The sequence below is a fragment of the Canis lupus genome, chromosome 34 (assembly GCF_003254725.2).
Source record: "Canis lupus dingo isolate Sandy chromosome 34, ASM325472v2, whole genome shotgun sequence".
Lineage (NCBI taxonomy): Eukaryota > Metazoa > Chordata > Mammalia > Carnivora > Canidae > Canis > Canis lupus.
In genome coordinates, this window is record NC_064276.1 from 11,628,409 (window position 1) to 11,652,395 (window position 23,987).

A 23,987-nucleotide genomic window follows, 5' to 3' on the forward strand; every position below is an offset into this window, starting at 1 on the left:
TCCGGCAAGAGAAGGGCAAAAACGATCGAGGGATGTTTAAAAGCCAAATATGTCTGTAATCTCAGCTGAAGATGGGACAGAGGAAGTGAGCGAAAACATGTGACCGAGCAGCAGACACTGGCCAGGGGGGCAGGGCAGCCCCCCAGGGAGCAGGGGAGGATGCTGGAACGGGACCTCCAGAGTGGGACGCAGACCAAGCCTCGCCAGCCCCACAGGAGCCTGCAGCTGGCCCCAGTGTCCCACCCGCCCTGTCACACAGGGCTGCTCCATCACACAGTTCCCCCCCGCCATGTCCTGGGCTCAAGAGCTAAGGCAGAGCCTGATGTGGGCAGCAGCTGGCCACCCTCTCTCACCTGCATCCACTTTTCTCAATGGTAAAGTCTTGTTAAGGGACAATTGCCCCCCCTCTGCCACAGGGACACAACTCCAAATGCTGAAGCCATCACAATGCCATTAAAAGACTGTAATACCAAGAAATTGGAAAATTAGGCAATCTGAACAAAATCCTAGAGATAGATCTTATGATTCCTCAGGAAGAAACAGAAAGCCTGCCCTGTCCTCTGACTTCAAAGTAACTAAGCAGAAACTCCCCCAGGCCTCGGTGGGGTGACACAATGAGATCTTTCTTACACAGAGTCCGGCCAGGGCCCAGGAGGGATCTGTCCAACAGGAGAGAAACAGGCCTGCTGGTCTGGGACAACGCCGGCAAGGCCACCAAGGGGAGGGAGGCCACCCCAGGGGCCTGGCAGCAGTTTGTTGTACTCACACCGGGTCTTACGGCCCCAAACTGGCTGTGGGGGGGGGTGGTCACTGGAGGGAGCACACGGGTGCTCTGTGAGGACAGGCCCTGCCATACCCTTTAGCCATGGATCAAGCAGAACCATTAGCCCAACATCTCCCACAGAGAAAATCCCAGGCACCGCTGACATCCTCGGGTCTCCAGGGAGCAGAGAGCTTGTCCAAGCGCACTCTTCTCCTAGGGACAGGGGTGGCGCAAACCCTGAGGAGGACAGACTAGTTGCCGCCACTCGCACCTGCACGTGCTGCGTCAGAGGGGTCCTCGGGCCCAACTGTGCCTGTCACAGACTCGTCACCACACCCTGGGGCAGGTGACATCATCCTCATGCTCTACAGAGAGGAAGCAGACACCCATAGAGTTTGAATAATTCAAAATTAGACACTCGGTGCTATACCCACCACATAAAACCCTACACAAAATATTAACTGAATCCAATGGCACATTTGCAAAGGAAAGTTCACCATTACTACGCTGTGCTTAACTCAGAAGTTTAGGTTGTTTTAACAGAGGGAATCACTGTAATTAACCATACTAATGGATATGGGAGAAAAATCACCAGTCAGCTCCATGGCTACAGAATAAAGTGTCTGATAAAACTCATTCATTCATGATACGAACATAGCAAATTAACAACAGGAGGAGCTGCTTCAACCTGGAAAAGCTGTCTACAAAAGTGCCACTGATCACACACCCCCTAGAACGAGGACACTGAAAGCTCTGACAGAAAGTGCTGAAAACACGGACCAGACAGGCTTCCGTCCGAGCAGAGCGTCAACATGACCACTGCGGGTGATATGCAATCACCTGCAGCAAAGGCAGCAAGAACAGGGCTCAGGAGTAGGAAAACAGGAGCATAATGGTGCACAGAGGTCAGTAAGAAAGAACCAAAGGGAATTTTAGAACTAAAAACATAATTTCTGAAATTAAAAATTCACTATACATATAACAGGCCTAATCTCAGATCAGGGCAGTAGAAATGACCCTAACGGAGCTGGGAACAAAAGATGGGAAAGAAGATCGGAGTGTCGGGATGCGTAGGGACTTGCGTGGTGTGTCACTGGAGTCACAGGAGGGAGTCGGGGACGGGGGTGGAGGGGGCTGGGTCAAACAACAATTTTGGAGAAATAGTGAGGAAAACTTTTCCAAATTTGATGAAAATTATAAACTCAGAGGTCTAAGAAGCTCATTGAAATGTAAGCTACAGAAACCAAGTAATAGCATGGTGATCACTTTCAACAAGCTCAAAATGGATTAATGCTAAAATCTTTAAAATAAATAAATGATCCAATGATGAAAGAAACCTCCCCCCCATACACACACAAAACCACATTTGCTGTGTCATGTTTTCCTGCTAAGTTACAGAAATCAATGCTGAAGGACACAACCACAACCAGACAGGGAGGGGGCTGAGGAGACCATCTCCCGAGCAACACAAGAGACCTCCCCCACCCCCCAACAGGTACTTCTAGGCCTGTCTGCTCTTCTTCCTCCATCAGCTAAGTACTGTTTTACAAAATTACTTTGTTTTACCAAAAAAAGCAAGCATTTACACAAGATACAAAGCTTTTAAACTAAAAATCTAGTATTTTGCCCTGTTCTGCTCTAATTTTCAGAAATGCACTGCAAGCAAGAGAGCACAGGGGTAGATACTTTCACTGTGGGAGGTCAATATTGTTAATGTTTCCCCAACTCCACGTGTTACTTTATTAAGTCCTGGAGCTAACCATGGTGCATAGCTTGTTTTATGAAAGAATTCAGGGAGAAAAACTCAGTTATAATTCATAAAAAGCCACTTTTTAAAACAATCTATTAGTTTATTGAACAAGGATTGAGTGTCACACAAAATCACTTAGCCATCAGACCCCATTCTCTTTCACATCAGGGTGAAAAATACTGCACTTTTTTATATCAAGATATTTTATGAAAAATTAATAATGTTGGCCCTCAAAATATATCAGTATGTTGTTTCAAAACACATGAAAGGCTTTTTTTTTTTTTTTTCTTGGTAAGATCTCGGTTGTATTTCAGGACACAGGAACAGCGTGCTGGAGTCCGAGGGAATAATGATCCCAGTTGCCAGCTCTTTGCAAATCCTGCACCATATACACCCTTACAGACTCACCTATAGACAGATCAATCCTTTCTCAGGATGTTCTAGAAAATCGAGCTACAGGCCCCAAATACTTTTCAAAATATTTAAGATAATTACGAACAGAAGACCCAGCTCTCACCAACACAAACACTAGGTAGAAAGGAATTTCCACATTTTACTAGCTGTGTCAGAGCGAATACAGATGCGCTGGCCACAAAACCCAGAGGCGAGGCATGGGTGCCCAGGGGTGGGGGTGGGGCTAGCAGCCTCCAAGGCTGGCGCTACCATGTGGGAAGAGGGCTAGAGTCTTCTTGAGCTCCTTGTAGCTCCAATGCAGCTGCTCCACCTCGGCCTGGTGCTGTGCCCGCACCTGGCTCAGCTCCTGCAGGAGATGCTCATTGGTGCTGACCAGGGAGCTGCAGGAGAGCACAGGGAATCGACACCTGAGCCCCTCCTAAAGGCCAGCCTGCCGCCTCCTGCCCCCGCTCCACTGCCAACACCCTTCTGCCTGCCATTGGCTCTGCCGCCTGAGTCTCCCCTCCAAACCGGTTGGCGCAAAACCTGACCCGAGCCCTCTGCTGCCCCGCTGCATATAGGCAGGATGAAGGAGCGGAGCCCATGATGGAGGGCTACTGCCCCATCGCTCCAGCCACACCCGGGGGTGAGAAAACAGTCTGTAAAGCCAGCGGGACCATGTTCTAGCTCCAGAGAAGATGCCCAGTCTGGCGTATTTCTAAGCCCTGGTCAGCTGTGAAAAGCCCCTTACAAATTCTGACGTAGGAGCACCTCAGAGTCCGGGTCTCACAGTGTTGTCAGCCACTTCTACTGCTATGAGGACTTTAGGAGGAGAGCGGTACTGTACCTGCCCACTCAGCCATCTGCAAAATGCTCTTGCCTCCAGTGAGCAGTGATAAGGGATGGATGGATGTGGGGGGCCATTTTCCCAGATACTTGCCCCCACGGACAGACCCACGGAATAGCCACTGGCCAGGTGGAGGCCCAGAGCAAACTGAACGTGAACCCCCGCTGCAGGGCCTCGTCCACATGGAGCCCACCACACTGCAGATGGGGGGCTGCCGGGTTCTGGGAGCCATCCTGCCTCGACTGCCCCTCCCTGCACCATGACGTCCACCTTCCCTGTTCTTCTGTTGCCTCCCTCTCTCTGCTCCAGCTCATCTCTCAGGAGCCCCTTCCCCTCTGTAACCTGTGCGTGGGATGGGCCCGCTGACTCCCTGGGAGGTCACAGCCCAGCTCCACCTAAGGCCACACGGCACTCAAGCCCAGGGGCAGGAGTGGTGGCCTCAACCTGAGGCAGGAGAAAAGAGGTGAGTTTGGCTCAGGCTCTGCACCTTTATCACGTGCAGATGGCCCGTCCTCACCTCGGCCCACCCAGCAGCACACTGTTTCCTTGTGCCCAGCCTGCGCCAGCCAGCGCCCCCTTCCCACCACATGATTCTCAGAATAAACACTGGGAATAAACACTTGGCAATCCCCACAGCTCCTGCTCCCTTCTCACCACCCAGCACACAGCCAGGAGTAAAGGTGGGGTCCCCGTGTTCCGGGAGAAGTGATGGGAGCTGCTCCAGGTAGACCAGGACACCTGAGCATCTCCCACCATCTCTCACGTGCCCCTCACTTCCCCTGGCCACACTTCTGGTCACACTCTCAGGCCCCACCTCACAGAATACTATAGCAGGAAGGGACACCCTCAGGTGTTCCTCTGTGCCCCATGACGTGACCAGGGCCAGCCCTGCCTCCCTGAGCCACAGGGCCCACTCAGCGCCTCCACCCACGCCTCCCAGAGGCACCTGTGGCTCTCCTGAAGCATCTGGGTGAGCTCCTGGATCTTGTCATAGTGTGTCAGATGCTGCTTTAATTCCACAATCTCATCAGAGAGCCTCTTCACACTTGTTTGAAGTCCTGAAAGAGAAAAACAGTAACATTAGTTAGTGAAATTCACACTAAGCAGTTCAAACATTTAAGTTAGACCAGAGACACAAGAAAACAATGTAGCCTGGAAAAGTCCTTCTGTGCACAACTCAGACACCCTTGGCTTCTGCCCTTCATTTTTTTTTTTTTAAATTTTTTTTAAATTTTTATTTATTTATGATATTTATTTAGGCACACAGTGAGAGAGAGAGAGAGGCAGAGACACAGGTAGAGGGAGAGGCAGGCTCCATGCACCGGGAGCCTGACGTGGGATTTGATCCTGGGTCTCTAGGATCGCGCCCTGGGCCAAAGGCAGGCACTAAACCACTGCGCCACCCAGAGATCCCGGCTTCTGCCCTTCAGACTCTCAAGAACTAAGTCTGCACACAGAGGGCAGACAGTGCAGACAGAGGCAAGCCAGTTGCCAGCTGGGGCCCCTGCACTGGACCTGCTGCTGGACCTGCTGCAAAGTTGCAGTGCTTCTCCTCCCCCAGGCAATGGGTTCTGGGGACAAGTGACAAGAGGCCCATGGGGGCCACACATCTCCGATATGTCCTCTGGTCTCAGGTCCATCAGTGACACAGAGTGTTTGGGTTCCACCCATGTGACTCCTGTCTCTGGGTTTCCAACTCGAGAGGAAAAGAAATATCATTTATTGGCTCCAAAACCCAAATCCAAGATCCAAATAAATCCACACCTAGTCACACAACTGTGAAACTACACAAGAGGCAATGAGAGAGCCAGAGCAGGAAGGTGCAGACAGGGCCCCTAAAAGTGTTACAATGGGGCCACACTACTCAGCAACTGCACCTGCCTATGTTGCTGCTGCAGGGCTGGCGAAATGGATCCTGGAAAGAGGGCAGTGAGGGCGTGGTTTCGGCATCTCCCAGAATCCCCACATTTGTCCAACACCAAGACTGACTAGATGACAAAACAAGAGCCCCACAAACGACATTACAGCCCCTATGATGAGGCAGCCTTAAGGCCCAGACACAAGAGCCACAAGCCATACATGGCAGCCACATCTGTGAAAGGGAAGTGGTGCTTAGCAGTGGGGCAGCCACTAAGTGTCCCCCATTTTCACAGAAAACCTCTGCTGGACCACTGAGGACCCATGGCTGACACGAGAGGGGCTCGGCCTCCCCCATGAGGTCAGACCAGGGGGTCCCTGTGTGGTCTGAAAGGACTGCAGCAACCCTGACCCCATGAGGCTGACCTGTCCAGTCCCTTCCAGAAGAGGGTTGTACTACAGAGGAATTGTTGGTGAGGGGCCCAGGGGGGGCAGGACAGTGCTCCAGAGAGAAGTGAGGAAATGAACAGGGCCCTGGGGGTGCCCAAAGGGGCCACCATATTTCTCTAGAAGTTTGGAGCACTGAGGGCAGACCCCACACAAAGCTGCTGCCCTTGACAACAGCGGCCACACCCAGAACCCAGCAAACCCAGGACTGAGTATTGACTAAGAAGTGATACAATAAATGGAGGAACAAGTCAGAACTGAGGATGTCAGAGGAGGTAGCTGAACTCAGGCCCATGGTCATGGCAGAGAAAGCTTCATGGGAAATGAAGGCTGAGCAAGGAGGAGTCTGAGAGCAAGCGAACAGGATGATGACATCTCAAGACACATGAAAAGGGGAAATTTTTTACATGGAAGTTAATGAAAAGGGGCGCTGGCTCAGGTTGTGACCTTAGGTCCTGGAATCAAGCCCCATGTTGGGCTCCCCGCTCAGTGGGGAGTCTGTTTCTTCATCTCCTCTGCCTGCCACTCCCGCTGCTCTCTCTCTCTCTCTCTAATAAATAAATAAATAAATAAATAAATAAATAAATAAATAATCAATCTTTAAAGAAAAGAAAGTTTCAAGAAAAGATTATAAAGAGCTCAGCCTTCAACCAAGCAGCCCAAGAGACACAACAGAAGAGACCTGAGCAGCCTGTGGGCCAGGGCCATGATCTCATCTGTGGCTGGGCTCCTGCGACCCAGCCCGTTGGGAACATGCAGATAGACCTGCTCTGAGGCCCTCTACGAATGGTTTTTGGACCCCTGGGAGGTAAGAACTGCATGACACTCAGTGGGCCAGTCCTCAGTGAAGTTAAAATTTCCAGGGGACCCTGCGGTTCACAGCCAGACAAGGCTCACAGAACACACACCACCTCTTCACTCAAAACCCGGGAATCTGAAATACCAAGGGCATCTTGATGAAAATTTCAAAACAGAAGTAAAGATGGGAGAGATGGAGATAAGAGTGACCTGAAAGAAATGGTGACCACAGAGAAAAAGCACTGCTCTGCTCCAGGAGTGGGGGCAGCAGAGGCACAGCCATCTGCATGCTGAGAGGCAGTGTGGGGGTGGAGGCTCCCCACAGTTGGTACTGCCACGGCTACAACCATGTCCAACCTGAGGCTGTGGAACGTGCAGGAACAGCTCTCATGAGCCAAGATGACCCTCACCACACTTTACAGCATGTACTGGACCTGAATTCTGAATCCTATGAGTAATTTTTTTTTTTTTTTAAAGATTTTATTTATTCAGGAGAGAGAGGTGGGGGCAGGGGAGAAGAGGCAGAGACACAGGCAGAGGGAGAAGCAGGCTCCATGCAGGGAGCCTGACGTGGGAATCGATCCCAGGTCCCCAGGATCAGGCCCTGGGCTGAAGGGGATGCTAAACCGCTGAGCCACCCGAGCTACCCTCCTATGAGTAACTTAAAATGAAGTCTACAATAGAGGATTTGAACACTCACATTTCATTAAATAACTTACCAAATAAACTACATACTCACCAGTGATCTGCACATTTAATGTAGCCGCAGTGTCTGCATTTTTTGCTTCTTTTTTCATGCTGAACAAAAGAGCCTTTAAGCTACTATTCTCTTCCAAAGATTTGTCTAAATGTTGCCTCAAGTCATCCTAAGGACATAGAACAACACATTTAAAACAGATAAATCAAACTCAGTAAAACGTATGTATGAAATCAAGGCAAATTTGAGACCAGCAGGCATCAGTTTTACTTCACCTATCATAAGTGATAAATCAGGACGTGAACAACAGAAATCACAGCTATCTCCAGGTGAGCAGCAGTGTCCTTCATAAGGGACAGAGAAGGGGGGCACGCTGTGTGCCTGGCATCTCTGCTGGAGCCCTGCCTCCTCCAGGAAGGCCCCATGGTCACCACAGCCCAGCTCCCCATCCCTTCTCAAGGAGCAGAACAAGAGCTGGGCAGCACACCAGCCCTGTGTGGTCCCTTTAGGTTCACTTCTTGGGCAAAAGCATGGGCAGATCCCAGGGCTTCACATTCCCTGAGGCAGGCACTGCCCTGCAAGAGCCCCATTCTGTAAGCACATGGATCCTACCTGCCATCCCCACCACAGGTGGGAGCTGCAGACGCAGTGGGCTCCTTTCCCATCCTCTGAGCCAGTAGCAATGCCCAGCACACCATGGACATTAAAGGGGAGAGCAGAGCACTGACACACTGTGAGAGCTGGTGGCACAGGGGCCATCACAGCCACCTGCTGCCCAGAGCAGGAGGCTGCCCCGCTTGCACAGACACCCGCAGACATAACCCCACCAGGGGAGCGAGTGGATCTGTCTCAAGGTGACAAGGGCCCCTGCTTTCAGGAAACAGCTACCCTCATTCTTCACCCTGATGGCCCACCCAGCATACTGACCCTGTGTGTGCACGCACACTCCGGGCAGTACAGAAACGGCCATGTGGCCAGTTATGGCCAATGGTTTGTCTCCCAAAAATGTGAGGAGTCCTGAAAGGGCAGGGGCTGGGCCCTGGTCCTGAACAAGGTCTCAGCCAAGGCCAGAGGAGGGGCAGTGACCCATCATGTTCAGTTGTACACAGCCCTGCTGGGAGCATGCTGGAAAGGCTCAGGAACAAGACCTTGGCTAAGGCCAGTTTTCTGGGCATCAGGACCTGAGGAGACCTGATGGCAGAACCAGCGTCTTCACAATGGGGAAAAGTAAAGCTTTGTGGGGGATCTCTGAGGCGGCAGGTTCTCATAAAATACAGACACTGGCAGATGTTCCAGAGACTCATCTCAAAGCAGCCCCGTGGCTATTCTCATTCCCACCTTTCGAATGATAATGGCCAATTCAGAAGCTGGGGGAGGCAGCTGCTGAGATGGCCCAAGAGTGTTCCCACCATCCTGTGTGTCCTCCCCTCACATGGGTGGACCTGCTGACTGGATCCTAACCCACCACATGCAAGCAACAACACTTCCCTCTCAAGAGCAGGTAACAAAGGACGGCCTCCTACGCAGGTGCTCTCTGGCTCTGATCAGCAGCTGCCATGCCAGGAGGGCCTCAGGTGTCATGTACAGAGCCAAGGCTGCCTGTGTGCGAGCCTGCAAGTGGATGCCTACTTCCATCAAGCCTTCAAAGGGGACCATGACCCCACTCGGCAATATGACAACAAGACCCTGAGTCAGATGCACAGCTCAGTTGCACTAGGACTCCTGACCACACGGGCTGCCGGTAATACGTGCTGCTGGTGAAGGGGCTGCACTCTGGGCAGCGATCTCTCTCTCTCTCACACACACACTCAGAGGCTTAAGTGACTTGCTCAGATGGAGCTGGCTACTATGTCCCAGTCCACCGTCTCAACCACATGTCACAACCTCTCAGTACTGACTTTTTAAAAGAGGAGCTCTTGCAGATTCCCCATAATAAAACTCAACTATGATGATCAGCAAGATGAAAAACACTACACTTGGCTGGATGCACCACAAAGATTTGAGGTGTGTGCCCTGCTGGGTCGAGTGCACGGATGTCCCTGCTCTCACAGAGCTAACATCTGTTGGGGAGGAGAGGACCTGGGAGCTACACTGACAGCCAATGTGCAGACCCAGCACCGCACAAGCAGCTCCGGTCCTGGTCTTCATCTTCCTCCACGGCCACAGCATGGGCCCCTTACCAACACTCCTGCCCCTGGTAACCTCTTTCTCATTAGCAGATGGCTTCCTCTGTTATGCAGGGACTTCTGAGTTCACTAGAGTCCCACTTTAGTTTTGTTTTTGCATTTTTGCTATCAGATTAAAAAAAAAATTGAATAGACCCTATCAAGGAGTCTTTTCTCTTGTGTTTTTTAAAAGTTCTACAGTTTCAAGTCTTATATTTAAATCTTTAATCCAATTTGAGTTGACTTCCACATACGGTATCAGGGGTCCAGTCTTCCCAGCACCAATACTGAATAGACTGTCCTTTCCCTGTTGTGTATTCTTGGTACATGATGCCATTTGTATGTGGCGTAATGTTCCTGGGATCTCTATTCTGTTCCATCCATCCATGTGTCTGTTTATGTGTTAATACCATACTCTTTCCATTACTACAGCTTCCTTCACAATAAGAATTTGAAATCAGAGTGTAATACCTCCAACTGTTTTTTCTCAAGGCAGTTCTGGCAAAATTTTAGGGGTCTCCCGTGAAACTAGAAAATGGAAAATACAGGGATCCCTGGGTAGCACAGCGGTTTGGTGCCTGCCTTTGGCCCGGGGCGCGATCCTGGAGACCCGGGATCGAATCCCACATCGGGCTCCCAGCATGGAGCCTGCTTCTCCCTCTGCCTGTGTCTCTGCCTGTCTCTCTCTGTGTGACTATCATGAATAAATAAATAAATAAAATCTTAAAAAAAAAAAAAAAGAAAATGGAAAATACAAATTTTAAGAAAAATAATTACACAAATTTTAAGATTTTTAAAATTTCTGTAAAAAAATGCCATTGGAATCCTTACAGGGATTGCACTGAACCTGCAGATGACTTTCAGCAGGGTGGACTGTTTTAACGCTATTACTTTTCCAATCCGTGCACATGGGATATCTTTCCATTCATGGCTCGGATTTCTTCCATCCATGTCTTACAGTTTTCAGTGTTCAAATCTTTAACTTCTTTGGTTCAAAATACTATTTTTACAATACAAAATACTATTCCTAAGTATTTTATTCTTTTTGATGCTATCCTAAATGGGATTGTTTCCTCATCTCTTTAGATAAACTATTGGTATAAAGAAACACAACTGATTTCTATTATACTGATTTTGTGTCCTGCAACTTTATTAAATTGATTAGTTTTTTTTTTTAATTTTATCCATTTACTCATTAGAGACAGAGAGAAAGGCAGAGATACAGGCAGAGAGAGAAGCAGACTCCCCACAGAGATCCCAAAGCAGAACTCGATCCCAGGACCCCGGGATCACACCCTGTGCTGAGAGCAGATGCTCAAATGCTAAGCCACTCAGGTGTCCCAGAACTGATTAGTTCTAACACGTTTTGTCGTTTTTGTTGTTGTTGTGAGTCTAGGACTTTTTACACATACAATCCTGTCCTCTGTAAACAGAGACAATCTTACTTCTTCCTTTCCAATCTGGATGTCTCCTTTTCCCACGTGCTCTTGTTACCATTTCCAGTGTTGTGCTAAGCAGACCTCATGAGAGCGTATGTCTGTGTCTAGTAGCGGGTCTCAGGTGAGAAAGCAAGGTTTGGTGTTTTCCCACCAATCACGCGTTGCCTGTGGCCTTGTCATAAGTGACCTTTACTGTGTTGAGGAAACTTTCTATTTTGTTGAGACTTTTTATGATGGATGGATGGCTAAGTTTGTCAAATGCTTTTCCCCATCTATTGAGATGACTGTGTGGTTTTGATCTTTCAATCTGTTTGTGTGTATTAATTAGCATTTGTTGAACCAACCTTGCATTCCAGGGGGAAGTCCCACTTGGTCATAGCGTATATTTTTTTGATGTGTTCTTGAATATGATTTCCTGGTATTTTACTACAGATTTTAAAATTATGTTCATCAGAGATATTAACATTAGTTTTCTTTTCTACTGGTGTTTTTGCTATCAGGATGAGGTTGGCTTCAAAAATGGGTACAGAAAGAAGTGTTCCCTCTACTTCTATTTTCTCGAAGAGTTTAAGGAGTATTAATTCTTACTTGAATGTGCAGTAACATTAAGCCATGAAGCCATCTGGTTCTGGGCTTTTCTTTGTTGGGAGGTTTTTGATTATCATTCAATTTCCTTATTTATTATTGGTCTGTTCAGGCTTTATTTCTTCTTCTTTTTTAGAGAGACAGAGAGAGAGAGAATCCCAAGCAGGGTCCATGCCCAGCACAGAGCCCAACATGGGGCTTGATCTCATGACCCTGAGATCTTGACCTGAGCTGAAATCAAGAGTTGGACACCTAACCAAATGAGCCACTCAGGCACGTACTTTATTTCTTCTTGGTACAGTCTTGGCAGGATGTAGGTTTCTAGGAGCTTACCCATTTCTTTTAGGTTGTCCAGTGTGCTCACTTATAAGTACTCGTAAGAGTCCCTTATGACCCTTTTTTATTTCTGAGGCATCCACTGTGATACCTCCTCTTTCATTTGTGTTTTTGAGTCTTCTCAGTCTAGCTAAAGGTTGGTGGATTTTACATTTTTTTCAAAAATCCAACTCAGTTTTGGTTTTCTTTCCCATTATTTTTCTAATTCTCTATTTGATTTATTTCTGCTCTGATGTTTACAATTTCCTTCATACCTCCTGTTAACTTTGGGTTTAGTTTGCTCTTCTTTTTCTAGTTCCTTGAGGTATAAAATTAGGTTGTTTGATATCTTTCTGCTTTTTTAACATAGCCATTTACATGTTACGGTCTTATTATGAAGTTAGGAAGGACAAGGACAGCCCCGCCCAGCCAGGAGCCTTGGGCTCAGAGGCTGGGTTCAAGCTGTGCTGGCTCTGGCTGACCTTGGGCACCACCTGCTGGAGGAAATCCCTCTAGTCCAACAGCAGCACATCATGGGCTTGTGCTGGATGGTGCTGGCAGGACAGCAGCTAATTGGAGCCTCTGCCTGGACCCAGGAGCACTGCAGCCACGTAAGCTCTACCTCAAGCCCAAGTTCATCCATGCTTTCTCCCTCACTCAGCCTCTCACAGAAGAGAGCAGTCACACAGGAGTGGCAAGGCTAGGACAAGCAAGGACACTGCTCTCTTCAAACGCCTGTTATGTAGGGTTTGGGAGCCATAAAGACAGGCAGTGCCCTCAGTGGTCGGGGGAGCCTGCTGCTGCGGCCTGACGGCAGCTAAGGGGAAGCGCTCCCCTGATCTCTGAGGTTGAAACCCCTTGTGTGCATGAATAGAAATAATGCAAAAGCACGCTCACCATCTCCTTCTGTGTGTTGCTTAGTTCTGATGCCACCTCATTAATCTTTACACGGTACTGCTGCTGCTGCTCAGCAAGGTGCTTCTGTAGAGATTTATTTTCCAGAGTAAGGTAGCTAATTTCTTCACTCACAAGTGTTGAACTATCCTGAGTTGTTGTAAATTCTTGCACAGATGACAAAATATGTCTTGCCTGAGCTAAGAGTAAAAATCAGGTATTATTATGGCATTTATGTTAAAAGGATGAAGTAGAAACAAAGTACATTCATACATCTTGAGTAACACAAACTACATGCCTAAAAACACTGACCAGCATGGAGAATGGCAAAGGGACATGGATACCACAGAAATCCCCTTACTCGGATTTCTGTACACACATCCAATTGCGGATGGGAGGTAGAGAGACAGGAAAACAGTTTTATTCCAGATCAAAGGTGCCTATGAAGAGAAGGCCGTGCCCGGATAGTTACGCTGGATGCCCCAGTTAGCCTGCCATGCTCCTTCCACAGCACTGGCTGCTGCTGCTCCTGGCCTGGGACCTGCATGCAAACACAGTCTGGCAACTCCGCAACTGGGAGCATGAGGGCAAGATTTATGGGATCAGGATCCAGAGGATCCAGCTTCTTGGGGAGTCCTGCTTCCAAAAGGAGAAGCCCTGGGGCCACAACACTGAGCATAGAGCTCAGCTCTGTGCAGGGCCCTCAGTCTACAGACAGAAGGGGCGGGCAAGCTCCTGCTCCCACTGGCTGCACCTAGGCTGCAGGAGAAAGAGACAGCTGCCACCTAGGAGGCAGCATCTCTCACTCTGGAAGAAGGGTAGGGGGTGTGCTCTGGCACCCAGGCACAGGCAGAAGCAAAGCCAAGTCCTCCCTGGGAAGGGACCACCTTCCTAGGCCTCGTTCCCACTGAAAGATCAGCAAATCCAAGGCCCTGCAGGAGATGATCATATGTTCAGAGGGTTCAAAGGAGACAGTGGCAGCTTTTTGAGGTTTTAAAACCTTCACACAATACAGAGCAACAAGAATCAAACATCATCTGTGAACAGCATCTCCAACAAAACCAAAGTGACAAGGCATCTCCATAAACCCAAGTGCCAACAGGTAGGAAAACCAATAGCCACAGGCCTGCAGGGCGCCCCTCATATCTCACACCCCATGGAAGCCCCAGCTGCTTTGAGGAAGGCTGTCAAGATGCTCTGTGCAGTGTGGTGGGAGCAGTGACGGCAAGCGGAAAGGATGCAGCAAGGTGCGGGGCCCAGACCTCAGCAGAACAGCATCTGCAAACAGAATGCTGCCTGGAGGGAGGGCCCAAGTGCAGGTCTGAGCGGACCTTCCTTCCTGGCTCACCTTGGAACACCTCATTGCCATGCAGGGACTTGCAGCCACTCCAGTACCTGTCCACCAGGTCGAGGAGTGCCTCAAGAAGCATCACCTCCAGGGCAGCCTTCTTCCCAGGAGGCACAGCTGAATACAGTCTGGGAGCCACCTGCAATGGAAACAGAACTATGATGCTGAGACCAAAAGTTACTGCATGATGTGAAGCCTCTGACACAGGGATGCATGGCACCGCCCATGCATCATGCGGATACCCTTGTCCAGAGATGTGCACAATGGGGCCATCCAAACTTCACAAGGCTGTAGGGGAGGCACATGGAAGCGCTTCCCTACCCTCAGACATGTGACCCTGGTGATATCCCACACTAGGAGGACAGGTAAAGGACACACTACAAGGTGACACCAAGTGTGACAGTCATGAAACCCACATCATGGTTTAAGCCCTAAGGCTGTGGGAACTCCAGTCCCACAATGGCCTGTTCTGGGCCCTCCTGAACCAGTCCACAGGGACTCCTGGAGGAGACCCTTAAAGCTAGTCTCCACCTAAATGCTCATCAGACCACTGGCACCAGAAAAGCCCTGAATGTAATCAAGTCACACACTGGACCACATGGGTGGTCAGGCCAGGATGATGTGGCAAAAAGGGCTGCCAGGAGAAACTATCAAGGCTCTACCCAGTGCCTGGCCACAACAGTGCTATATCAGCATGTACATCAAAGTCTCTCTCCTCCCTGCTTTTAGAAATTACTTTACCAATCTTTAAAAATTATCAAGGAAGAGAGGATGGCCTCTGCTCTCCTGACCACTTTCCAAGTATCCTGGAATTTGGGGGTGGAGGGGAGTAGAAGCTCACATCCATCTCCAGGCCAATGACCAGACCTGGGACACAGGCTAGTCCCAGGTGCCCAGGCAGCAGCTCCAAGCAGAAGGCTAGAGAGAGCCCCGCCTAGTGCTCTCCAGTTAGCTAATATCCAGAAGGCTTTTCTACAATGAACTTCTGAAGACCCAGAGACTCTGAAATGAGGGGAGGCAGGTAAAGCCACTTCAGGGGGGACAGCTCCTCACCTCCTGCCACCACTGCCACCACTGCCTATCAGGAGCAAGCCCAGCAAGTGAGCACTGCTTTGCCCAAGGTCACACTGGGGGTAGGGTGGCATGAAAACACTAAGGCCTGGCTGCTTGCTCTAACAAGCTAAGGCTGAGAGCATCTAGGTGAACATCTGGCACCAACACCTCCATCAGAAACTGTATCTGCACATTTGTCCTTAGGCACAAATGACAGAGCCAGGGTCCTCAGTGCGCTCACTCAACCTTCTGTCTCCCACCTGAGGAACATAGGGTAGTGCCCTCTGCGAGAGGATGATCACCATGAGGCTGCAGCCCCAAGCCAAGGCTGCAACTCCTCCTGTAGTCACAGCCCTACAGTGACTGTAGGAGTTCTCCAGGCAAGGCTCTGCACCTGGAGAGGTCCATCTTTGGTGAGTGAAGCCAGGCCTCTAGGGCACAGGGAAAGGCTGGGCACGTTCCTATCTCAAGCATATTCCTCATTCGTCTTCCTTCCCTCAATCCAGACCATGAGAGCCTAACCATACAATGACCATACCCTCTATAAGGGCAGCCCTCTGATGCACAACCTACAGCAACCACGCCCGGAAGCCAGCCAATCACCTACAGCAACCAGCCAGGAGGCCAAACCATGACCCCTGTAATGATTGGTCCAAAGGCCAGAACTTGACCAGTTAAGTGGTAAGTTCCCTAATTTTTCTCCCTGTTTACAACTCAGGACTGACCACAGGAAGTCAAATCACTCCACTAACCAACCACATGGGAGGTCAGGCCTCATTCCCCCTCCCCCATGCTCCTCTCACTCCCCTCTCCCACTCCCCTGCCAGCACTGGGTGTGTCTGCCAAACCAGCCATAGGGCAGACTTCTTGCCACAGTGTGCCCTGCCTATGCCTGCCTGAGGTCAGCCCGAATTCCCACAACTCTGTGCCTTCATCTCCAACCAAGCCAGTGACAAAGGCAACAGAGTCATTACCCATATGTGGCTCTGGGTCACTCAGAGGGTGGGAGGACTCCCAGTTCCTACCCAGGATGAATCCTGTGTTAAACCACAGGATGCCTGTCCAGGACACCCTCACAGTAGGACCCCCCCCCCCCCCCGCCATGGTTCTCTGGTCAAGATGATGGACCTCACTGCTGAGACAAGCACAGCACAACTGCCCCGGCCTGTGTCTACCCTCTCTCCTTCAAAGCATTGAGCGTGGCGTGAAGTGGTGTGGAGCCCAGTAATACCCTTCCAACAGACCAAGACATAGCAAATGCCGGGGAGAAGCAGGTATGGAAGCTTCTCCAGGGAGTCTGGTGAGCACAGCATGGGAGCAGGGCACAGCAGGGCTCAGCAGCCCCCTGCCTCACCATCCTGTCCTGCTCACCTCTCCGCTGCCACTCCTGCTGTGGGGCCTCTCCTCTTCTGGCTCTGAGACCTCTGAGTGAGAAAAGGTCCTTTCACTCCTGCCCTCGGAGGCACTGTGCCTGCTCAGAGTCTCCTCAGGGCTCGAGGGCATGGCAGGCTTCTCCAGGTGGCTCAGAAACTCCTGGTTAGCGGGTGCCTGGAATCTCCCACCAGGCATTCTTCGCTTCCTGTACTTTTCAGGAACAGGCAATGGATTTACCACCTTTTGTGTGGACAAACTTGACTTCTGAGACACGGCTGGGTCCTCAATGTCTGCGGAATCTGTAAGGAGGGTGGGATACAGCCCTCAGCAGACCAACTTCCCTGGCACAGTCATCACTACAATAGTTTAAAAAGGTGTGCATGCCTGTGTGTGTGCGTGTGCATACACATGTAGAAAATCCACCCAAAAGTGATAAAACTGAGCTAAGAGCTTTAAAAAAATCAATTAACCAATTACCGTGTTCTTGACAAAGACACGTACAACAAAGAGAAGGGAGTAAAAACCTAGAATTAGGGGGCAGCCCAGGTGGCTCAGCAGTTTAGCACCGCCTTCAGCCCAGGGTGTGATCCTGGAGTCCCCGGATCGAGTCCCACGTGGGGCTCCCTACATGGAGCTTGCTTCTCCCCCTGCCTGACTCTCTCTCTCTCTGTGTCTCTCATGAATGAATTAAAAAAAAAAAAAAAGAATCTTAAAAAAACACCTAGATTTTGGAAATTACAAAGGGTTTTAACCAATTTGCCCCTGCGTACCTCAGGCCCCTGTGCACTGTATCCCTCCCTGCTGTGGTCTTGAGGCAGCACAGCTCTGGGCTCTGCCTGGGCCCCAGGTCCACACCCTCCTCGCCAGACCACCCCTCCAGTCCAGGCCGCTCTTCCCGGCTCTTGCTGCTGCATCCCAGCATGGCTTCAATGTCTCCACAGTTCCTCAGATCTGCCATCCGCAGCCAAACCCAGGACTTCCCCCCCCAGCAAACCCGTGTCTCAAGCGCTCGTGCCTTGAGTAGACTGTAGTCCTCCACCTGCTGGGTCAGAAGTCACCTGGACGTCCCTTGCTCCCCCAGCCCCATGTTCACTGCTGAACTTCACCAAGTCCACCCGACCACTGCCTCTTCCAGGGACGGGTCTGCTGTACCCACTGGGACAGACCTCCCCCACGACCTGTCCTCTAAAAGCAAACACACAGCAGTCACTCCGTGCCATCCCAGCCCTGCCCCAGGGACAGACACTGCCCACATGCTGCCTTACCTCGCCCTGTGACCTGTGTTCTTCCTTCTCCCCCTCCAGCCCATGGCCACTGCTTGAGCCCACTCTCCCAAAATGCACATCTGAGTCTGGCCACCATGAAGCAGAGCAGCAAGCCACGGTGAGGGTAAAAGTAAAGTCTGAAAGCCTTAACACCCCCTTCTGGATGCAGAAGATAGATAGACTGAAAAACTGTGCTGGGTCACAGGTGTCTGAGGAGAAGCAACAATTAGATATGCTGCGTGCACCTGGATCAATTCCTGGACAATGTCAATGGAATGCCTGGCAAAACAGGAACAGGGTCCGTGGGTTAAGTGGCAGGTAGGTTTGTGGCAAAGTTCATGTCCCTTTCTGGAGAGTTAAATGCTCCTTATTCAAGAAAGTGTCCTTGCTTTCAGGAAACTATGCTGAAATGTTTAGAAGAGACAGGACCTCCTGCTCCTGTTCCAAGTCCACCCGACCACTGCCTCTTCCAGGGACGGGTCTGCTGTACCCACTGGGACAGACCTCCCCCACGACCTGAAAGTTCCAGAAAAGACCAATGACAGTATGTGCGCACACATGTGCATACATATGAACGCACACCCGTGCAGACATACATATACATGCGTATGCCCACACAAAAATGCACACACATACATGGTGGGGAGAGGAGGGGCACACCAGAGCAAATGCGGTAAATGCCAACTCTGGGGGCATCTGGATAAGGCAGATATGAAACTTCGTTGCTCTGTGAATGAGTAGGAACCCTGTGCCACTCACAGACATGGCACCACTGCTGGGCCTCAGGATACGGGGACAGTCACAGCTGTCCCCTCCACCCCACTCCGCAGTGGCCACAGGCAACCTGAGTGGGGTCACCAGCACAACCTGGCCACTTCCCCAGGCCCCCGTGACCTCACCTGAACTTGCTTCAGGGACAGGCCAGGTGAATTCACACTGGGAGGTTTTCTGACACTTTTGCCAGAGGCACGCATATGACACTCCCATTTAACAGATTTACTTCTTGTCATTAAATTTTAAAATGTAGTTACTGTCATAACCTGTATGTAGCTGTGTGTGTAGAGAAAAGCACCGCGGAACTTACAGACGAGGACTCTACGATATGGATCTACTAGACATTTCAGTGTAGGAGACTCCTTCCTAAGACAGTGTAGGGGGCTGACAGCAGGCACAGTGACAACACCGACCTGCCAGGGAACTGGCCAAGGCCACGTGAGCCGGCTTACCTGGGTGTGGGGTAAAGTGTGCATGCGGCCCACACTGTGGCGGGAGCTCCCCACAGTACTGGTGCTGGAGCCTCTTCTCTGGACCACACCCTCGAGAGCTGCCTTTCTTCCTCTCGTGGCCCTTCTTTATGGAGTCCCCACACTGGTGCTGCATTGAGTGGGGACTCAACAGATGTCCAGAGTCTATCGTATCAGAAAACATTTTACAAGTTTTATTTCATCAGAAATTCCCTCTTAACCTTCCGATCATGTATGGCAGCTATCAAGGACACAATGAAATAAGAAAATGGTGACTGAGCAGGTGGATTCATAGGTGGACCACCCAGCTGAGGAAAAAGGGCAGCATGGTGCTGGCACCAAGACACAACAAGAAACAAAAACACCACCCGGAATAGAGAGAGAGACTCAAGGCAACTGAACTCACACACATGCCAGTCACCGGAAGAGAAGACAGTCTCTTCATGAGCACAAGGCAGACAAAGATTTCTTGTCGACAAAAGGACACCCAAAAGCACAAACCATATGAAGAGCAGAACTGACCACCTGGATTTCATCGACAGCCTCTGCTCTGAGAAGCACTGTTGGCAAACAAAGCAAGCCACAGATTGGGAGCGTCTGCAGCACTTCCATCTGAGAAAGGGCTCATGTGAAGACAACCAAAGAGCAGGCACTCTTATGACCAATACCAAGGAGAGGGGAACAGGAGGGGAACAGACCCAAACAGCCGTGTCCCATCACAGTCTTCAGGGAAGTGTGTGTCAGAACCTTGAGGAACCATGCCCTCAGAGGAGCCAGACCTGAGGGAACCAAGACCAAGCTGGCGGGGACACCCAGAGTGCAGAGGTCCTCATGCCAGCCACTGAATCCTGGGATTTCAGCCCAAATTTGTGCCTCAACCTATGGCTGTCTTCAGGAAAATTTCTTAGAAACTCAAAACAGAAGAAATGGAGTAGTAGCATATATACAAGTCCTGGTGGGGAAGAGGCCCTGAGCAAATACCATGAAGAAAGCCACGTGCTGCCAACACTCAGTAACATCTGCGTCCAGTCTAAAGTTCTGAACCCAGCAGGTTGAGCGTTCAGCGTCTCCTAAGCTAAGTGGATAACCCCAGGGGGGGTGGGTGGGGAGGGGATGGACACTAGTGTTACCAGCCACAGGATACTTTATGTCCTCATCTACTCTGCCCTTTTAGGTCCCCCTGTCAGTACAGCTGTAGTCAATCTGAGAAAGGACAGTTTGAACAACCACGCAGAACAATATACTTAATATACTGACAGGTATCACAATTCTCTAATCCAAACTACCGGTAGTTACAAGTTCAGAGACTTCACAAGGATTCTGTACATAAAGGTGAGTTTTCTGGAAGCACAGCTTTGTGCTGGGGAGCCAGAGATCACCAGCCCCCCAGCACAAGCTGGGCCCCCTGGGCCCTTGTGGTGGAGTAGAAGCCTACCTTGGGAACTATGGAGGTCAGTCTCTTGCTCCCTCAGGCTGGAACCTGTGCTCCCAGGAGGGTTGCTCAAGTCCCACTCACACTCAGCGATGAGATTCAGGACTGCCTCGTCATCTGCATCCATGACCAAGCATTTCTTGGCCGAGGGGTCAGCACACATGGCCCTAGAGTGACACAGTCTGCAAGGAAAAGCAAACTCAGTGCTGTCGCTCAAGCCTGCATCCCGCACCAGTGCACATGGACCCTGTAAAGGAAGACAAGTGCCCTGCCAGCACGGCCACAAGGTCTCCAGGGAGGAGGAGCTGGTGCACAGCAGAAAATAGCTCTGGGTGCCTCTACTAAAGAAGTCAATGCAGGACTTCCCCAGGACAAGCACTGATGAAAAGAAGGCCCTGTAATGTCGCCATGCCATCTGAACATGGTATGGAACCCCAGTAGGGTCTGCTCAAGAATGAAAGTTCCAGAAAGCTCCTATTCTGATATCCCCTAGTGTGTTCTCTTCCTAGCATATCTGCAACTTGACACATGTGATCAAGAAACTTAAAGGATATGGTGTTCCTTTAAGACACACGTGATCAAGAAACTTAAAGGCTATGGTGTTCCTTTAAATTTGGTGTTCCAAATTTCTATCTTTATATTAAGTGAAATCTCTCCACACTGACTGAATATAAAGTGTTCTATAATACAACATCCCTACCAATGGTGACCCTCCAAATGAATGCGAACACACACAAAGGGAGTTCACTTCCAACACAGGCAGCTTACAAAATCTCTTCAAGATAACATTCAATCATATACTATGAATGTTGGTTTTACGATATCTGATTATACTTTCAGAAATCAACACTATTTTCTACTCCTAAGAGTTTTCTTGCCCACTGCAGAGGGAAGGGACTTGGGTTCTCTTTCTAGGTCTGCCCACAGAAACCTGACACATGACACATTTCTATCTTGTGGGTCTCCATGTCACCTCTAGATCATGAGGCTGCACCCTGTCATCTATTAGGCACTCTGAGCTCTAAACTCCGTGATAGTTCAGCCTTGAGATTGTCAAGGACAAGTAAACCACAAAATATTGTTGGAAGAAATTAAAGAAGACATGAATAAATAGAAACACATCCCATCTTCATGGACTGGAAGACTTAACATTGTTAAAATGTCAATACGCCCCAAAGCAACCTACAAGAATCAGTACAATACCTATTAAAATCTGAATGACATCTTTTGCAGAGACAGAAAAACACATCTTAAAATGCATCTGGAATCTCAAGGGACTCCAAATGGCCAAACAATCTTGAAAAAGAAGAGGAAGCATTAGAGCTCAGATATGGCAGTAATGCTGGCATTATTAGACTAGGATTTAAAACAACTCTAAGTAATAATGCTAAGAGGTCTAATAGAAAAAGCAGACAACATACAAGAACACATGGGAAATTTAAGCAGACAATTGGAAATTCTAAGAAAAAATCAAAAAGAAATGCTAGGGATCAAATACTGTAAGGGAAATGAAGAAAGTCTCTGATGGGCTCATCAGTAGCCTGGACACAGCCAAGGGCACAATCTCTGAGCCTGAGGATAGCTCAATACAATCCTCCAAAGCTGAAAAACAAAGAAAGAAAAAGACTGAAAAACCCCACAGTAAAATACCCAAGAATTGAGGGACAACCATAAGATGTAACACATGCTTAAGAAGAACATCAGAAAGAAAAGAGAAAAAGGAACATAAAAAATATTTAAAGTCTGAAAATTTCCTCAAATTAATGTCTGACACCAAACCACAGATCCAGGAAGCTCAGAGAATACTGGCAAAATAAACACCCAAAATTTACATCAAGGAATATCATTTTCAAACTGTAGAAAATCAAAGGAAAAGAAAAAAAATGCTAAAATAAGCCAAAGGGAAAAAAACATTTTCTGTGTAGAGGAATAAATACAAGAATTACATCTGACTCCCCCTCAGAAACCATGTAAGCAACACAAGAGTGAAGTATTTAGATTACTGAAAGAAAAAACTACCACCCTAGAATTTGGTATCCTGCAAGATTATCCTTTAAAAGTAAAGGAGAAATAAAGGATTTCTCAGAATAACAGAAATTGGAATATGTTGCCAACAGACATGCCTTATAAGAAATGTTAAGTCTGGGATCCCTGGGTGGCGCAGCGGTTTGGCGCCTGCCTTTGGCCCAGGGCACAATCCTGGAGACCCAGGATCGAATCCCACATCGGGCTCCAGGTGCATGGAGCCTGCTTCTCCCTCTGCCTGTGTCTCTGCCTCTCTCTCTGTGACTATCATAAATAAATAAAAATTTAAAAAAAAAAAGAAATGTTAAGTCTTTAGAGGGAAGAATGATACAGGTCAGAAATTCAAACCTATATGGAAAGGAAGAGCATTAGAGCCGGAATAAAATAAAAATTTTTATTTTATCTTATTCTTAATTGATCTAACAGATAACAACAACAATATATTTGATTATGGGTGCCCACATATTAGATGCATGATTATAGCTTATGCATCGTGAAACGAATGACAGCATCTGTAATACAAGGGACAAGAGAGTAGAATTTGGAACGTTTTGTTAGTAGGAGGTATTACCACTACTTGTGAAGTACTGCAATAGTATTTGAAAGTGGGCATGTAGTAGTTGTGAAGGTCTCCTTCATACTCTAGGGCAACCACTAAAAAAAGTAAAAATGTAAGTATATCTGATGTGCTAACCAAGGAGAGAAAATGGAATGGTATAATACACTCATTTACAACCACAAAAGGAAGAAACAGAGAAGACAAGAAAAGGAACAAAGAAAACAAGAATGAACATAGTAGATAGATATAAATCCAACTCTATCAATACCACTTTAAACATCAATAGTCTAAACATTCCAATTAAGAGATTCAAGAACCAACTACACGTTGCCTACAAGAAACCCATTTATTTATTTATTTATTTATTTATTTATTTATTTATTTATTTATTTATTTATTATTTAAGATTTTATTTATTATATTCATGAGAGACACAGAGGCAGAGACACAGGCAGAGGGAGAAGCAGGCTCCATTCAGGGAGCCCGACGTGGGACTCAATTCCGGGTCTCCAGGATCCAGCCCTAGGCTGAAGGTGGCGCTAAACCACTGAGCCACCCGGGCTGCCCAAGAAACCCATTTCAAATATAAAGACATATACGGATAAAAAGTAAATGGTTAAAAACAAGTATATCATGCTGACAGTATTCAAAAGAAAGCAGAAAATAACTACATTAATTTCAAATGGAATAGACTTCAAAGAAAGGAAAATTATCAGGAATAAGAGGGGCATTACAAA

The 23,987-nt window shown here is 48.7% G+C and overlaps 1 protein-coding gene and 1 long non-coding RNA gene across 6 annotated transcripts in view; one reads left to right on the top strand and one right to left on the bottom strand.

The window, feature by feature from the left end:
* The window catches only part of CEP72 (centrosomal protein 72), a 49,952-nt gene that overhangs the window by 10,745 nt on the left and 15,220 nt on the right, over positions 1-23,987 (bottom strand). For 2 of the 5 annotated variants that reach the window (XM_025451522.3, XM_025451524.3), the window contains exons 5-12: positions 20,670-20,848; positions 19,217-19,399; positions 16,723-17,024; positions 14,299-14,437; positions 12,954-13,150; positions 7,595-7,721; positions 4,700-4,811; positions 2,593-3,307 (exon numbers count right to left, since the gene is read on the bottom strand). In XM_025451522.3, coding sequence (XP_025307307.1) covers positions 3,151-3,307; positions 4,700-4,811; positions 7,595-7,721; positions 12,954-13,150; positions 14,299-14,437; positions 16,723-17,024; positions 19,217-19,399; positions 20,670-20,848 — 1,396 coding nt within the window. In that variant the 3' untranslated portion in view covers positions 2,593-3,150. Of the gene's footprint in view, positions 1-2,592; positions 3,308-4,699; positions 4,812-7,594; positions 7,722-12,953; positions 13,151-14,298; positions 14,438-16,722; positions 17,025-19,216; positions 19,400-20,669; positions 20,849-23,987 lie in introns of those variants that run through there. The other 3 variants (XR_007408295.1, XM_025451523.3, XM_025451525.3) reach the window with 2 other exon arrangements.
* On the top strand, positions 15,662-19,217 carry LOC118353266 (uncharacterized). The gene is made up of 3 exons (XR_004811939.2): positions 15,662-16,032; positions 18,030-18,308; positions 18,386-19,217. It is a non-coding gene; the product is annotated as an uncharacterized LOC118353266 (long non-coding RNA).